Source organism: Salvia hispanica, chromosome 2, assembly GCF_029641045.1.
Source record: "Salvia hispanica isolate PSC_SH4W2 chromosome 2, Shi_PSC_v1, whole genome shotgun sequence".
Taxonomy (NCBI): Eukaryota; Viridiplantae; Streptophyta; class Magnoliopsida; order Lamiales; family Lamiaceae; genus Salvia; species Salvia hispanica.
Window position 1 is genome coordinate 27426612 of NC_142693.1, and position 17088 is coordinate 27443699.

Here is a 17088-nt window from a genome sequence, read left to right on the forward strand (position 1 = left end):
TTCAAAGCGTCACGTGGAGAAGCTGCTAGCCATCTTCAATTCTTTGGAGAATTAATTAGGTATTATTTCTACTCCGTAGAAAAACATGTTTAGGATTTCAATATTTTTAAAGCATGATTAATTCAAGTTATGAAGATGATACATGTGAGAATTACGCGAATAGATTTTGTCTAAATAATCTGCTAAATAGATCTGATTATTATGTGATTTATTTGTGCGATTAATAATTGTTAAATTATGTTAATTCGTCGCACCGCTTCCGCTGCCAGTTCCTTCACTGTGTGGGTTGCAGCGCACCGTTGGACGTCTCGAATGCTCCAGATTTCCAACTACGACTTTTTGCTATCTTTATAGGCTCAAATATGCACATTTCTTACAAAACACGTCAAAATACCAAAATATATAAAATAGATAAAATATGAACATGAATTGTGACTTTGCCATTAAAAAATATAAAATAAAGACCTTAAAAAGTACTTATAAACATATTACCAACGTATAGTTGCGGTGGAGTTTGACCTAAAGTATGAAATATATGGAATCATAAATAAAACAAGAAAAGTACTTATTACTTTTAAAGACCTAGTGGTTAGTGGTTAGTGGTTACTGGTTTTGAAGACCTAGTTCGAGGGGTATCCGTATTCGCTAGTAAAATTATCTACCAATATAATTAACTTGAGGCTGTGTTGTCAAAATGTTGTTTGGGTCGCTCGGGTCGCCCGGGTCTCCAGGGTCGCAGCCAGCACCGCCCCAACTTGGGTGGGTCGATGGATCGAGATACGGGGTCGCGGCTGGGGCGGTTGGGGCGGCGGAGGCGACTGGGTCGAGCAGGAGTCGACACTGTGGGTCACACTGTGTGTTGCAGTCAAATGGAGAAGAAAGAAAACAGAAGAAAATGAATAGTCCTATAATATTTAAATGGAGTACTATAATAAATGGAATACAGCTTTAGTGGCGCAGGGTCTGCTAGTGCACGTTCTCCTATAATAATTAATAGGTAGTCTCACGTTCTCCTAAGTCACTATTATTTTAAACATTCTCCATCTCCTCTCCATTTCTAACAAATAATAAAAGTAATATGCATCTCTCTTTCTTTATAAGCTGCTCTTATATAAATACATTACCTATATTATAACAAGAGCACAACCTATCTATAACTTAGTTATATTAAAAAAATTGCAATGGTGGGTTAATAAAAATAGAGGTTCAGCATGGTATGCAAATTTTGCACTATTAGCGCGTCCTATTCGTAGGGCGCTCGACCCTGTCGACCCATCGACTCGCAACCCGAAATTTTACTCAATCGCCCCGGTGCGACCCGCAACCCTAACAACACTGACTTGAGGTCAATATTTTATTGGCGAAAAGCTGCATAGATTTCTCTTGCACAAAGATTATTGAATTATTGAATTTGTCTCATAAAGGATATATCAATAAAATTTTGGAGAGATAGAATGGAAAATGGCTCTTTAAAGATAGCTCCAATTTAGAAGGGGGACAATGTCCTAAAAGTGAATTGGAGCGTAATGAAATAGAAAGAATTTCATATGCATCAGTGTTTGGGAGGTTGAACTGTGTTCAAACATGTAGGCGACGGAATATTACATTATTGTTGATATGTTGGGTCAATATCAAAGTAATCTCGAAAGGATCGCTGGAAAGGTGCAATGAAAGTCCTCAGGTTCTTGCAAGGCACCAAAGAAAACATGTTTACATAAAGGGGATCCGATGACTTAGAAGTCATTGGATATTCAGATTCAGACTATGCCGGATGTGTAAATGGTAGAAAATTGACATTCGGCTATTTGTTCCTTTAAGTCGTGGGAGCAATATTATGGAAAAGTGGAAAATAGTTTGTCATTGCTATTTCCACTATGAAAGTTGAATTTTGACATGCTTTGAGGTCAAGGTTCGTGAAAAGTTATTGCGAAACTTAATCTTGGGACTTGGGATTGTTAACATTATAGCCAAACCGCTGAGAATAATTTTCGTAGAAATCTTCTTCTAAAAGAAAGATAAGTACTTGAAAGGTGATACATATGACGTTGAAGAACTTTTCGGTAAATGAAGAAGTACAGAAACATGAAGTGTCCATTGAGCATATTAGGACAATATAATTGGAGTGGATCCCTTAAATAAAGGATTATCATCCAAATGTTTATTGGCCATGAAAAGTATTTGGGTATTATGGAGGAAGCCTTGCTATTCGAATTATATTGTGTTCATAAGGTGTAAGAAACTTGGAATTCAATTAAAGTTGTGTTTCTGTTTGTTGAATATGTTATCATTATAGTTTGTATACAATTATGGTTCTTGGATAACATATAATAAATTGAGAATAAAAGATCTATCTCAATGAAAGGACAATATAAAGTTAGAATTGGTTTGTGATACATGGAAGGGATCATATCGCATAATGATATGAGACCGCCATGATTCGATTAGTTCTAATTTTATATGGTATTTAAAGGATTTATGAACTTGATATAAAAGTGCGCATAATAGGAATTGAACCATTAAGTAGACACAAAGGTCAAGTGGGAGAATGTAAGAATATTTATATTCTTATGTGACCTATGTGTCTATTGGTTTAATTTTAAGGATCAAGTTTATATTAAATTAAAAGAGATTCTAATATTAAAGACGATACCATGATAGATCGGTTTCGATTAAAGGATTTGAATCGGGTGTATTGATAACCCTCCTCTCTTTCCTTATTATTTAGTAATATATAGAATAAATATATATGTATGTATATTTATGTGTGTGCCGTGTATTTACCTAAATGGAATAAGTGGCAGTTATATTGGATATAATAAAAGAAGTTATAACTACCATGTAGTTATAAAAATTGAATAGATGCGTCTATTCATGAAAAGCCACATATATTTCCTATATATAGGGGTAATGGCATTCACAGAAAGGGGGCAACCGAGACTTATGTATGAGTGTGTGTTCTCGTGCATGCAAAATAATACTAGTAACACATATAAAGGATTATATATACATTTGTGAGTACATGCAGACAGTTAGTTGCATGTTATAATGTCTCACGGCAATTACACGTATGTGATTAAGGCATTCACATACATATGTATATATAAGATTACTCTCGGTCCATACATATTTACATAATATGTAATCAAAAGAATCACTAAATGCTTGGGGTGAAAGAGGGGATAACATCAATTATGGAAAATCCAGTGAATGAAAGGACAAACGCACTCCAAAAATGAAGGCGTTTTGCGAGCACTATCTGTGCTAGCTATGAGGCTTGTAGCAAATTTGCTACAACTTTTTGTGAGCACAAGACCATTTGCGAGCACTTTTGCTAGCACCTGCAATTCACCCAATTCTGCTCGCAAATTAGCGAGCACCTTGATTAGCTAGCACTTTTGGACTCTTTGCGAGCACAAATTTGCTCGCAAATTAGCGAGCACCTATGCTTTGCTCGCAAATTTGGACTATTTTGCAAGCACAAATCATAAATTCTGTATTTTCCTATTTTAATTAGTAATTTTGGTATACAAATTATTTTCTGGATAACTTTTAAAAAATTTTATAATATAATGAAATTAAAGAGTAACAAAATTCAAATATTACATAATATTAATGATATTGTTTTACACTTCCTTTTAGTTCATAAGACTTCTCATTTCGTAGACTTGTTGACTAAGATTCTTCAACTATTCTAGCACCTCCGCATTTTTCTTCTCTAGCTCCACACGCAACTCTGCATTTTGCTTATCTGACTCTACATGCAATGCTGCATTTTGCTTCTGCAACTCTACGCACAACTGGTATCATATGGGAAGTAAATGATCAGTGCCTAACCGGCTCCGGGAATTTGCTTTCTCTTCTTCGTCTCCCCAGAAAGCTCAACGTAAATGGCATCATAATCTTGGTCTTCTACCCCATTAGCCTGTAATGCATCTGTCCAAACAAGCAAAACATACCAACTTCATAATCCCAGTAAGTATTCTAAATTTAAACTCAAATCAATGTAGAAAGTAAATGTAACTTTATCCATCGAGTTCTGTCACAATGGAGAAATATCATTGTTTTTGCAATAGCATGTCCAAACAAGCAAAACATACCAACTTCAAATCTATTCAATGGCCATTTCTAATCAAGTAGAGACACAAACAATGAAGACTGTTTCTTAATGACCAACCACTGGGTTACATCAAGTGATCTAACCACTGTATGCTGTTGGGCAGAGAAAGCCAACATCCTTCTCTGTTCAGTTAAGGACTTCTGAATGTCAGAAAGTACTTCCTTTGACTCCAAGGTAGCAGTTTGGAAGAACTGCATAGACAATTAAGGAAACATATTTATAGGTGATACACAATGAACATATTCAAGTAACGATTAGATTCTTCGTACATTCTGAACTGCAATAGTTTGACAGATGTTAATTCTTCCAGATCAGAAGATGCTTTTGTCTTCAGTGCATATGTAACCTTCAGTGTGGAAAGAGCCATCTTATATTTCTCTTTTAGATCTTCTAAGAGTTTATAGGTCGTCTCAAGATTCCTCTGGAAAAATGCATGATAATTTGAATGACTAGAAATTTTCACAAAGTAAAATATTTTCCAATGTTCTATCTTCTCTATTACCTTGCAGTCTTTAAGTTCACTTTTGATGTTCAGTGAGATAAAGCTCATGGAATTTATCAACTTTCTGCATAACTAGACAAGTCAGCCGAAATTATTTGGAGAAAAGAGTAATGAGAAACGAGTAAAAATTTACCTTCTCACTCTCATTAAGATCGCTCTCCAACTGTTCTATTCTCTCATTTTTAGCCTGCAAGTGTCATCCATTAATCAACAAACTAAAACAAATTAGATATCTATAAATTACATCGTGTTCAGATACTCTCACTTATAGCACATAGACGCGAAATGAGACTGGAAGCTCCAACATAAGAGAATTTTGTAGTTCCAGAACTAAGCTACGCTGTTTACTGTTAGCAACTGACCTTTTCTGCTTCATCCTGGAGAAACCTCTCATGTGGAATAAAAACACCATTCTTTTCTCTTGCTGCTCGACTATCTGAACACATTCGAAGTAGAGTAAATGTCAATTAAACATGCATGACTAATCTAAACCATTACATGGGCAAGGAAGAAAAAGAAAACCTTGCTTCATTCTCTCAATTTCCACATATAAATCCTTAAGCAGCACAGTTTTGGTTACTTTTTAGTTTGCCTTCAAAACATAATGTAATTTAGTTTATGCACCAATTGAAGTTTTCTATAAGATACCTGTATTGTAGCATCAGTAGCAGTTGCTAAAGCAATTGACTGCTCTGCCTTGCTCCATTTGTAAGAGAAACAACTTATCATTTCCAAGCTTATAAAATACAGTCAAATAATAGAGATGAGAACAGTGAACCTTAACACATTGATATAGTTATAGTATACAGATCATGTCTACATGCTTATCCACCCATCTATTAACTGCTTAAGAAGATAAAGAAAACACAAAGCTTCCAAGATATCAGATGATAAAAACCTGGAACAGGAGGCAGTGCTGACCAATCTGCAAAATTATTATCATTAATGCAGAAACAGCGGCAGTAAAGTGCACCACGAACTGCAAGATACCACAAGGATCTCTCATTTAACCTCTCCACCATCTTATGGTAGATTAACAGAAAAAAGCAAACATCATCTGCAGCTGCTCGGACCATTAATTCAGACAATGGTCGATATGTCCAGAAAATTTTCACAGCGAACTTGAGATGCCTTCTTCCATGGTGGCAGATATGTATAGCAAACTTTCAATTCTCCATGTAATTGAGCGAAAATTCCATATATATCACTTAAAAGAAAGTTCAACATCCGAAACGAATGTCTGATTGTAAGTGATTTTCTTTTTTACTCGTAGGAGCATTTAGTCGAGCAGCTGGCATGCTATTATAAACATAACAAACTCATATGTTACCAAACAAGATCAGAGGGATACAGAGACAACGTTTTACCTCTGGAAACTGGTATTCGTTCCTACACTTTGCTCGAAATGAATATTGATTCAATTGTCCTCTTAAGCCGTTATCGAATTGTTTCTAGCAATCCAAATAACGTTCAATTTCACGAAGAACATGTCTTTGTAACTTCATCCGTACGTCTTGACGACGAGGAATTAAAGTTTTTCTACGGAATCAGAAAAAACAAATCTGAAAATCATACATTTTCGAGCAATTAGGCAATGCTTACTTAGTAATTGGAGTGTGGCGGAGGATCGGTGGTGGAGCAGAGGAGAATTGAACGTGGCCGAGCAGAGTTAAATTGAACGGTGGCGGAGCAGAGTTGAATTGAACGGTGGCGGTTGGCTGAGCAGCGCAGATCTGATCTGATCTGATCTGAGAACAGCGGCGGGAATTGATTCCAAATAAGCGGGAATTGATAGCATGCAAATGAATTAGAGAATTTGAAGCAGTTTACATGTGCTCGCTAGCGAGCCCTTTACTTGTATATAGAAAATTCTGCAAGTAGTATTGTTTGCGAGCACCGTAACATGTGCTCGCCATTGTGCTCGCAAAGTTGCGAGCATTAGCATGTGCTCGCCAATATTTGGTCGCAAACACACGCTTTTTTTGTAGTAACGTCAAATGGTGGATTTCAACCTCTACATCAAATGAAGAAATCTTGGATGGAGGTTGGTAATTTTATCCTCACAGTATAAATGTTATGGTTGAATTAATTCAAATCTAGAACTAGATTTCATTATCGAAATATTAAAGTTGAGATATGGCTTACAATATATGGAATCATAAATAAAACAAGAAAAGTACTTATTACTTTTAAAGACCTAGTGGTTAGTGGTTAGTGGTTACTCATTTTGAAGACCTAGTTCGAGGGGTATTCGTATTTGCTGGTAAAATTATCTACCAATATAATTAACTTGAGGCAGTGTTGTCAAAATGTCGTTTGGGTCGCTCGGGTCGCCCGGGTCTCCAGGGTCGCGGCCAGCACCGCCCCAACTTAGGTGGGTCGATCGAGATACAGGGTCGCGGCTGAGGCGGTTGGGGCGGCGGAGGCGACTGGGTCGAGCAGGAGTCGACACTGTGGGTCGCACGGTCTGTCGCAGTCAAATAGAGAAGAAAGAAAATAGAAGAAAATGAATAGTCCTATGTAATATTCAAATGGAGTACTATAATAAATGGAATACAGCTTTAGTGGTGCAGGATTTGCCGGTGCACGTTCTCCTATAATAATTAATAGGCAGTCTCACGTTCTCCTAAGTCACTAATATTTTAAACATTCTCCTCTCCTCTCCATTTCTAACAAATAATAAAAGTAATATGCATCTCTCTTTTTTTATAAGCTGCTCTTATATAAATATATCACCTATATTATAACATGAGCACAGCCTATCTATAACTTAGTTACATTAAAAAAAAAATGCAATGGTGTGTCAATAAAAATAGAGGTTCAGCATGGTATGCAAAATTTGCACTATTAGCGCGTCCTATTCGTGGGGCGCTCGACCCTGTCGACCCATCGACCCGAAATTTTACTCAATCGCCCCGGTGCGACCCGCGACCCTAACAACACTGACTTGAGGTCAATATTTTATTGGCGAAAAGCTGCATAGATTTCTCTTGCACCAAGTATTATTTAGAAAATATTTAATCAATCAATGAATCAAACAAATTGAAGATAAAGTTTTGGTGAAATTGAATCGTTATGGGCTTACAAAGTGGTCCTATATAGAGAAGTATGAAATTATTTGACTTTATGACTTAGTCATAGCCTTAGTGACTTAGTGACTTAGTCATAGCCTTATTTGACTTAGTGACTTAGTCATTGCCTAAATTATATGTTTTCGAAATATTAAATTTAACTGAGTCTCATAATTTAATTTAAGCTTTTTTGTTTCATATGCTAGTTTGACTAAGTATATATATTTGTTTTATAGTACGTGAATTTTTCTTGTTGTACAACATAAGAGGAGATTTTCATTTGAGCAGCAAACCAGAACCCGTGAAACAATCAGGATTACAATCAAAATCAAAGGAGAACACAAAACATTGGATAACTAAAACAAAAAACGTTCATACTTTTTATTTTCGTCTGCTAACAAGTTTATTCGCCTTATCCTTACTGCAGTCTTCTAGCCTGATTCCTCACAACTCTTCTTCTTCTATCTCTTTTCTTCCGGTGCTGGAAACACTCAAAGATCTTTTCAAAAACATCGTCAATTTTCTCAAAGTATCTATACCTGAGAATCAAAGAGTTGAGAAGCCCTATAGAAGGTGGAATGCTTCCGGAGAATCTGTTGGACGATAAGTCGATAGTGTTAAAGGTTGTCAAGAGTTGAATCAATGACTGATCTAATCCTTTCAATGTGAGCCGCAAATCAATGAAACCTCTAAGTTTTGCTGATTTAAGGCGTGCTCCATCATTAGTTTGGTTTCCCTTGGCATCAATCATACCTCGAAAGTTCTTGAAATATCTATCGGGTAGAGAGCCATCAAATGCATTATACGATACATCCAGTGCTTGCAACTTTGGGAAAGGCTGCTCAGTTTTTGAAGACACCGACATCGTACCATTGAACTTATTTGAGGACGCGAAGTTGAGGGAGTGTTTCCATCCAAAAGGGAAACGCACCTTGTATTTTGTTATCAGCAATGTCCACGATAACCAAATCTTGGCAGTTGCCCAATGTCTGGGGAAGTGGTCCTTCCAATTTGTTTCCATTTAGATTGATTGACTCAAGTCTGCAACCCTTTGGGAATGTTGATGGTATGATGCCGCTAAGTTTATTTGCATTCAAAGAGAGGACAAGCGCAGATGAGCACAAGTTTCCCAGACAATCTGGAATTGCTCCTTCCAAATTATTGTCTGATAAATAAAGTACTTCAAGGGATCTCAAGTTGCAAATGGATGGTGGAATCTCTCCACTTAAGTTGTTGGACCGTAGTCCTAAATTAAACAGTCTTGATTGATTCACAAAGGTGGATGGTATCGGACCTGAAAATTTATATTGTTCGTGTCAATTTCTATTTAATCGATATGCACCCAATGCATTAAAACATAGAATAATCTACCGTTCATAAATAAATAAAAAAATGATAATTAGCTTAAAATAATAATTTTGATAACTACTCAATTCGGTATATTAAAAATATCAAGACAATTTAGAAATGACGTAGTAAATACTCCCTCCATTCCAAATTACTTGAGTTGTATACCATTTTGGGTTGTTTCAAATTACTTGATTCATTTTTCTTTTTGGCTAAAAATAAAACATCTAATCTCACATATTTTATTCTTTCTTTTACTTTACTCTCTCCTCTTTCTCTTACTTTATTCTCTTCTTTTTCTTACTTTATTCTCTCTTCCACTTTATTTAACTTACTAACATGACTTTCTTAAATCCCGTGCCGAAAAGAAACGCCTCAAGTAACATGGGACGAAGGGAGTATATAAGAATGATACTTATATTTAAATATCAAAACAAAGACATAAGTATGTCAATATAATATTATATTGACTTACTCTTATTATTGTGTTTGACATTTTCAGCATACGAGTAGATTAGTTATCGTGTTATCAAACTAAGTTATTATCATGTTAACACAACCCAGTATTAGGGAAAAAATTGTACTATAACTAAAGAGTTAGCAAAATCAAATGAAATATAGCAGTCACCCATATAGAAAATATTTTTGTAATAGTGTTAATTACTTCCTTCGGTCTCCATTAAATGTTCCATATTTTTTTATTTGGGTGGTCCCCAATAAGTGTCCCATTTCATTTCTATTCTACATTATTCTCTCTCTTATTTTACCATTTCTCAACTTTAACTATTTATTACTCCCTCCGTCCATGAAAAATAGGGCACATTTGCCATTTTTGGTTGTGTACGAAAAATAGGGTACATTCAAAAAAAAAAAGTTTTCAATAACTTATCTCTTACTTTTTTCTCTTCTGTCTTACTAATAATATGGACCCCGCATTCTACTAACACTACTTATCTCTTACTTTTTTTCCTTTCTCTCTTACATTTTTCCATTCCCTCTTACTTTACCAATTCTACATTAAATTCCGTGTCATTCACAAAGTACCTTATTTTTCGTGGACAGAGGGAGTATCATTTTACAAAATGAGTGCTCAAAAATAACTGGGACTGCTAAAGCGGGACAGAGGGAATATATAAATGGAGACAGTAAAATATAAGAGAATAAATAGATAATTAAAAAGAGAATATAATAAAAATGATAGATATTAATTTTTTTCACATTTTTATTTACATGGATAAAATTTTCATTTGCTATATGGAAATGATAAGACAAATCCTCTATAAAAATGCATTAATATGAAAGATGAAGAAAGCAACATTAATTATAAAATAAACTTGATTTATGAAATGGGCATAATTTATATTATGAAAGGAAATAGAAAATCATACCGCTTAAATTATTGTAGCTAAAATCCACATTTGAGATGGTTGTGTTACCAATTTCTGTCGGCAATGATCCACCAAGTCGGTTGTCAGAAATTTCCAATACAAAATTATTTAGAAGAAAAATTCCTTTTGGAATATGACCTGTGAGATTATAAATCATCCATACATAAATTTAGTATCTGTCAATTGGAGTATTAATCTTGTCAATTGGAGTATTAATCTAGCAACTAGCTAGTAACATAACAGAGAGATACTACTCATAAGTACACTAAATTATTCAATTGATAGATGATAAAGCCATGAAAAAGAAAATATCATACCACTTAATACATTGTTGTTAAGCCGTAAGTCGATAAGGGATGTCATGTTCCCAATTTCCTCTGGCAATGATCCTGACAATTTGTTGAAACTCATGCTCAAGGTTTGTAAGTTAGTAAGATGACTTATCTCTTTTGGAATATTACCTGCATAAAAGTTAGGATAAAATCAAAATGTTACTAGTACTAATTATTGATTGAGCCAATTCATTTTCAGAGATATCTGGATTTTAGTGCACCCCACAGTTTACTCATAAAAAATATCTCAAAATTATACTCTCTCCGTCTCACAATAAAAGTCACACTTTGCCATTTTGGTCCGTCCCACAATAAGAGTCATACTTCATTTTTACCATAAATGTTAAGTAGGTTTCACATTCCACTAATTCACTTCACTTACATTTTATTATAAAAAATGGGACCCATATTCCACTAATTTTTCCAACCCACTATTTTTTACATTTCTTTATACTCAGTACCCACAATAAGACTGACTCCTACTGTGGAACGGAGAGAGTAACTTTCTTGCTTTAAATGATTCCTTCACACACCATACATAATTAAATTAAAGATAATATAAGAGGATGCAAATAAATTCCTAATTATATATGTTCACATGAAAAAATTATGCTCTCTATATAAACTCATGAAAGTAGATGAAACAGGATTAGAAAAACATGGAACAAAGAAGAAAGTATTTGAGTTTACCCAATTCACACAAAAGAGTTAGCATTAAAATGCTCGAAAGTGGTGGAATAAGTCATACCAAATAAATTATTTCCTTCAAACCCTACGCTGCGAAGGGATGTCATGTTTCCAATATCTCTTGATAATGATCCACTCATATAATTCGACGCGAGGTCACAATACTCCAACGAATTCATGCCGTAAATAGTTGAGGGTAAAGGGCCTGATAACAAAAAATATAAGGAAATTAAGCGCTATAATATAATGAAGATATTACCAATTAAACTGTTGGCACTAACGACCAAATCTCTTTTGGAACATTACCTGCTTGTAAAGTGGCATGAATCAAAATCCAATTATATAATTATAATTGTTATACTCAAATCCAACCTCGAAAATTCATATATATGAAGCATGAATTTTTAAGATTGGGTGAGAAAGTTCGTATATTTGGACACAATTTTCTCAATGCTAAATAAACATACGACGCCGCAATCAAAGTACTCATTAACTAAGGAAACAAGTTTAATCTAAGCTAGATCAAAATGTAAGATTTGTACCACTAAACTTATTGTCACCAAGGCTTAGAAATTGAAGTACTGTAATGTTCCCAATTTGTGTTGGCAAGTGTCCTCTAAAACTGTTGACATACAAAGAAAGATACTCAAGCTTTGAACATCGCCCCAAACTTGATGGTATTTCCCCATGCAACTCGTTGTAAGAAAGACGAAGCCTTTTGAGTCTATGCAACTTGTGTTTGCACAAATCATTTGGGAGACTACTAGACAGATTATTATTCCCCAAATCCAAACCTTGTAGAAATGACAAGTTGAAAACAGATGGAGGGATTGGACCACGAAACAAATTCCCGCTCATATCTAGAGAAACAAGAAAAGAAAGATTTCCGATTTCAGGTGGGATGGTTCCGACAAGGCCCATGGAAGTGATATTCAACTGAGTCACCCTATTATAACGAGTATCACAAGTTACTCCGACCCAACTACATACACTGGCTTCAGAGGTCCAATTTTTTATGAGTTGAGGGTTTGGGGTTATGTGGGATTTCAGGGTGAGAAGAGAAGAAAGATCTGTGTTGATATTTGTATTTGATGCGATGGAAAATAAAGAGTTTTGTAGAAAGTGAAGAAGTAGGAGTGGAAGAAGGATGTATTGGGAAGATTTCTTCATTAGGCCTGATTTCTATCATGCTTATTCGAAGTTCTGAATCTACCAGCTTTATATATATGATTCTGCACTATTGGAGCCTAATAAATATCTGAGACTAATAAATACATACTATAAGATATGCTTAATTTCTCTTATACAGTTTAGTGGTGGTATATTAGTTAGTTGTGGAAAGTTGCCAAGGAATAATTGAAGATAAAGGTTAAGTTTTCCAACTGCTCAAAGTCTAGGATTTTTTATATGTGTTAATGAATAGAGAATAAAGTAAGAGAAAAATAAAAGTATATATATATAGTTTTTATTTTTAGAAAATGACTTACTTTTAATAAAATAATCTAAAAATGCATTTCATTTTAAATTAGTCAGAAAATATCATTTTACTGCAATAATAGTAAGTAAAAAAAAGTCTCAACCTACTATAGAAGATAAGGAGTAATACATCACATCCACCGACAATGTCAAGTAATTAATGATTCATAGCACCGAAGTCATATTCATGATTGATAGTGAAGAAAACTCCAAGCCAAGTCAATGGTTATGTGTTAAACATTCCAAAAGTAACATGTCACTTAAAGTGGAAGGAAGAATTATTTGTTTCACTCCCTCCACTCAGAAGTAGGTGTCGTATTTGGTGAATGACATAAGCTTTTTAAAGGTGTTGTTTAATACTCTCTCCTTCCATTAAAAATGAAATATTTAATTTTTGGCACAAAATTTTAAATAGTGTTGTTTTGTGAGTTAATGAGAAGTGAAAAAAGAGAGATGAAAAAAAATAGAGATAACATTATTTAATTTTAGAAAACGTTTCATTTTTAATTAGACAACCCCCAAAAAAACGTTACATTTTGAATAGGACAAAGAGAGTATGTTAAAGAGATAGAGAGAGATATCTTGAATATATTAAATGGGAAAAAAATATTAATGAAGTAATAAAGAAGAGAGGAAAAAAATGATTGAGTATGCTAATTATATGTTAGTTATGAATTTTTGCCAAAACAATGTCCATGATCTATTTCGAGATTAAGAGAATACTTCTCATGTTTCATGTTAATTGAGTTATTTTTCTATTTTGGAAAGTTCCAAAATAGTTGAATTATTTCTATTTTTGGCAAAAAGTAACTCTCTCTTTAATTTATTCTCTCTTACTTTATTCACTATCTACTTAACACATTATTCTTACTCTCCGTCTGAAAAGAAGCACCTTTATTAACAAGGAACATAGAGAGTATATAGTATCCCCAAGAATTATTGTTGGCATTTACAAATTAAATAAAAATCTAAGCTTGACATACATATATTGTGTAATTTTTAAAATTAATAAAATCAATAACAATCGCAGCCTCATTTTTAGAATAAATTTGGTGCAATAAGATTGGAACGTATGAATCCAAAATTCGACCGAAATTTATTCTAATTTAATACTGGAAAACGATAATACAACATTAATGCATCATCGTTGACATGTAATTAATGAATGATAGCTCCTTCTGTGAAGAAAGAGCATTTCTAAGGGAAAAAGGTATATTGAGAAGGTATATTTCTCATTTACCTTCTCAAAAAGGTTATTATAGCTTCTTAAAAAGTAATGGATTCCAAGGAAAGAAGGTAAATTAAAAAGGCAAATAAAAATAACTAACTTTTTACCTTTTCAATCAAGAAGAGATAAAGATATCTTCTCAAAATAAAAGAAGGTATAATACCTCCCAAAATTTCCCTTCCCTTGGAGAAAAAAATTTATGTAGAAAAAATAAATATGATAGTTATGTCCATTTATATCTCCATTTACCCTTCTCCTCGGAGATGAGGACATTAATGCCGAAGACTTGGTAAGTCTTCCCACTCATGGGGCTATCATTCAGTAATTTCTCTTGCCAGAAAATTATGAAAAATGTAAGTGGAAAAAATTAAATAGTCCTCAATATATAATAGAGAAATATAGACGTATTTTGACTTAGGGGGCACAAATAAGTCTTCTTAAAAATGAGAAGACAACTTTAATTCGTTGGTATTTTGTTGTTTATTTCACAAATTTATTATTTTCCATAATCAGTTTCAAAAAATTCCATTATAGATATTAATTAACACTTTATATATCTTATGCACAACCAAAAGATGGAATTGAGAGAATAGGATAAAGTATGATCCTTTTGGGAAATACAAAGATAATAACCACCACCCTCGACACCTAATCGAGCTAAAGATTGCACCACTCGAAAGAATGTAAATGAGATAATGGTTAAGAACTAATGCAGACTCCTCATTTTTCCTTGTTCTCTTCATCATCATCTACATTAATATCTCTTCAATGATATAAGTGTCTTGAATTCACAAATTTCTAGCGTTTTTAATTTATAATGGGCTTACAATCAGGCCTCTAATATATTGAACTCATTTTTTGGTGAAATTAGTTCGAGTCCAATAGGTCAACTAGTAGTGCACTAGGGTCAACTAGGGCTATCAATTTTTAACCCACCATAATAATTCGACACGAAAACGCACGATGAAGTGCAACTTATTCTGTAGTAAGACGTTTCCCACTAACTAATAGATTGGAGGCTCAGGGTGAGTAATTAAATGGGGAACTATTATAATTGAGGCAAACAATTTTTTTCTTTCAAGTTTTTTATGTAAGTGTTCCATAATTAATACTACATTCATTCCTTCATAGTTGAGGCGAAACTTTTTAACACGGAGTTTAAGAAAGAGAAGTTGAGTGTGTAATAAATAGATAAAAATGTAAGATAGAGAAAAAGGTAGAAAGAATAAAGTAGAAAGTTAATAAAATGGAAAAAATAAAGTAGGAAAGAGTAGAGTAAGAAAGAGAAGAGAGTTACTATATGACCCAACTATGAGGGAATTTCCTGAAATAGAAAAATAAGTCAACTACGAGGGAACAGAGGAAGTAATGTGTTCTATGCCTATGTTGCAATCTTTTGCAAGTGAACCACAATTTTATGTATAAGCTGTCAGATAAGAGATTTGGCTATTGCACAGCGAGGATACAAGAAGTATGATAGAAAAGTACTCCCTCTGGATTTAAATAAATACGTATGAAATTTAAAAAACACAAGAGAATACACAAACTTGAAGAAAATGTTAATACCTTTGTGAATAATTGTTTGGACTTCATGAGTTCTTACTGCATAATTACTTCAAGAAGTAGACACATAAATATGCAAGAACATATTAAATATAAACAGAACACTAATACCGAACAATACAAACATTGGATAACTAAAACAAAAACATTCATACTTTTTATTTTCGTCTGCTAACAAGCTAGATCGCCTTATCCTTACTGCTGTCTATCTCTTTTCTTCCGGCGCTGGAAACACTCAAAGATCTTCTCAAAAACATCGTTAACTTTCTCAAAGTATTTATACCTGAAACTTGGGAAGAATAAAAGCAGCCAGGAAAAGATTCCTATGCTCAACACATATCCAGCAGCAGCAAACACATAGCCCCACACAATCTCCCTATCCGATTCCACTTCCACATGAGGCTCTGATGGTTTTCCATTACTCCTTTCACATTTTCTCGTCAATGGTAATCCACACAATCCTACATTTTCCACATATGATTCGTTATCAAATGTGGAAAGCTGAGTAGACTGTGGTATTTGTCCCTCAAGATTATTCATCGAAAGGTTTAACTTCGCAAGAAATGTCAACCTTGCCAATTCATTCGGAATTTCTCCATCCAGTTTGTTTGAAGACAACGACTCGAGTTGCTTCATACCTCCAATAGAAGATGGTATACATCCTATGAGGGTATTGCGAGACAAATTCAAGTATCTAAGCGAGTTAAGATTCCCTATAGAAGGTGGAATGGTCCCGGAGAATCTATTGGAGGACATATCGATACTTGTAAATGTAGTCAGCAGTCGCCCAAATAACTGTTCCAAGCCCTTCACTGTGATCTTCATCTCCATGAATCTCAGTAACAAATGTGCTTCATCATCGGACATGTATTCCTTGGCATCAATCATACCACGAAAGTTTTTGAAATATCTCAGGTAGAGAGCCAACAAATGCACTATATGAGACATCCAATACTTGCAACTTTGGGAAAGGCTGCTCTGTTTTTGAAGGCACGGACATCGTACCATTGAACTTATTTGACTTTAAAACGAGGACGCGGAGTTTGGGGAGTGTTTCCATCCAAAAGGGAAATGCACCTTGTATTTTATTTTTACCAATGTCCACCATAAGCAAATCTTTGCAGTTGCCCAATGTTTGGGGAAGTGTTCCTTCCAATTTGTTTCCATTTAGATTGATTAACTGAAGACTGCAGTTCTTTGGGAATATTGATGGTATGATGCCAGAAGGTTTATTTGCATTCAAATTGAAGATAGACGCAGATGTGCCCAATTTTCCTAGACAATATGGAAGTGCTCCTTCCAAATTATTGTACGATAAATCGAGGAATTGGAGGGATCTCAAGTTGCAAAGGGTTGGTGGAAGCTGTTGGGAAATAA

The 17088-nt window shown here is 34.3% G+C and overlaps 2 protein-coding genes and 1 pseudogene across 7 annotated transcripts; all 3 read right to left on the reverse strand.

The window, feature by feature from the left end:
• Positions 1–3583: 3583 nt before the first annotated feature.
• LOC148932009 (kinesin-like protein KIN-5B) lies at positions 3584–6722 on the reverse strand. 6 transcript variants are annotated; one of them, XM_089064156.1, is made up of 7 exons: positions 5268–6722; positions 5142–5175; positions 4982–5055; positions 4753–4806; positions 4620–4683; positions 4387–4538; positions 3584–4308 (listed from the first exon to the last, which is right to left on the reverse strand). In XM_089064156.1, exons 1-5 carry the CDS (start codon positions 5346–5348, stop codon positions 4636–4638), a joined length of 291 nt encoding a protein of 96 aa, XP_088920282.1. In that variant the 5' UTR covers positions 5349–6722; the 3' UTR covers positions 3584–4308; positions 4387–4538; positions 4620–4635. The 6 variants fall into 6 exon arrangements, with proteins under 6 accessions (XP_088920282.1, XP_088920280.1, XP_088920281.1 ...); XM_089064154.1 differs by having other exon boundaries at positions 3584–3933; positions 4201–4308; positions 5142–6716; XM_089064155.1 differs by having other exon boundaries at positions 5142–6362; positions 6475–6715.
• Positions 6723–7957: 1235 nt separating this feature from the next.
• Positions 7958–12614, reverse strand: LOC125198324 (uncharacterized). Its single transcript, XM_089064150.1, has 5 exons — positions 11987–12614; positions 11506–11649; positions 10743–10886; positions 10426–10563; positions 7958–8984 (listed from the first exon to the last, which is right to left on the reverse strand). Exons 1-5 carry the CDS (start codon positions 12612–12614, stop codon positions 8569–8571), a joined length of 1470 nt encoding a protein of 489 aa, XP_088920276.1. The 3' UTR covers positions 7958–8568.
• A 3292-nt stretch (positions 12615–15906) lies between these two features.
• LOC125191058 (receptor like protein 22-like) lies at positions 15907–16771 on the reverse strand (annotated as a pseudogene).
• Positions 16772–17088: the final 317 nt, after the last annotated feature.

What these genes read in the sequence shown, in the direction of transcription:
- LOC148932009 (XM_089064156.1), bottom strand. Translation starts at nt 5,348, where the DNA reads ATGATAAGTTGTTTCTCTTACAAATGGAGCAAGGCAGAGCAGTCAATT. An exon ending in AATTGAGAGAATGAAGCAAG is followed by an intron (nt 5,056 to 5,141) that starts GTTTTCTTTTTC and finishes GAATGTGTTCAG; the next exon opens with ATAGTCGAGCAGCAAGAGAA. An exon ending in TCCAGGATGAAGCAGAAAAG is followed by an intron (nt 4,807 to 4,981) that starts GTCAGTTGCTAA and finishes TGACACTTGCAG; the next exon opens with GCTAAAAATGAGAGAATAGA.
- LOC125198324 (XM_089064150.1), bottom strand. Translation starts at nt 12,614, where the DNA reads ATGAAGAAATCTTCCCAATACATCCTTCTTCCACTCCTACTTCTTCAC. An exon ending in TGAAGGAAATAATTTATTTG is followed by an intron (nt 10,887 to 11,505) that starts GTATGACTTATT and finishes ACTTTTATGCAG; the next exon opens with GTAATATTCCAAAAGAGATA. An exon ending in TAGCTACAATAATTTAAGCG is followed by an intron (nt 8,985 to 10,425) that starts GTATGATTTTCT and finishes ATAAATTTTCAG; the next exon opens with GTCCGATACCATCCACCTTT.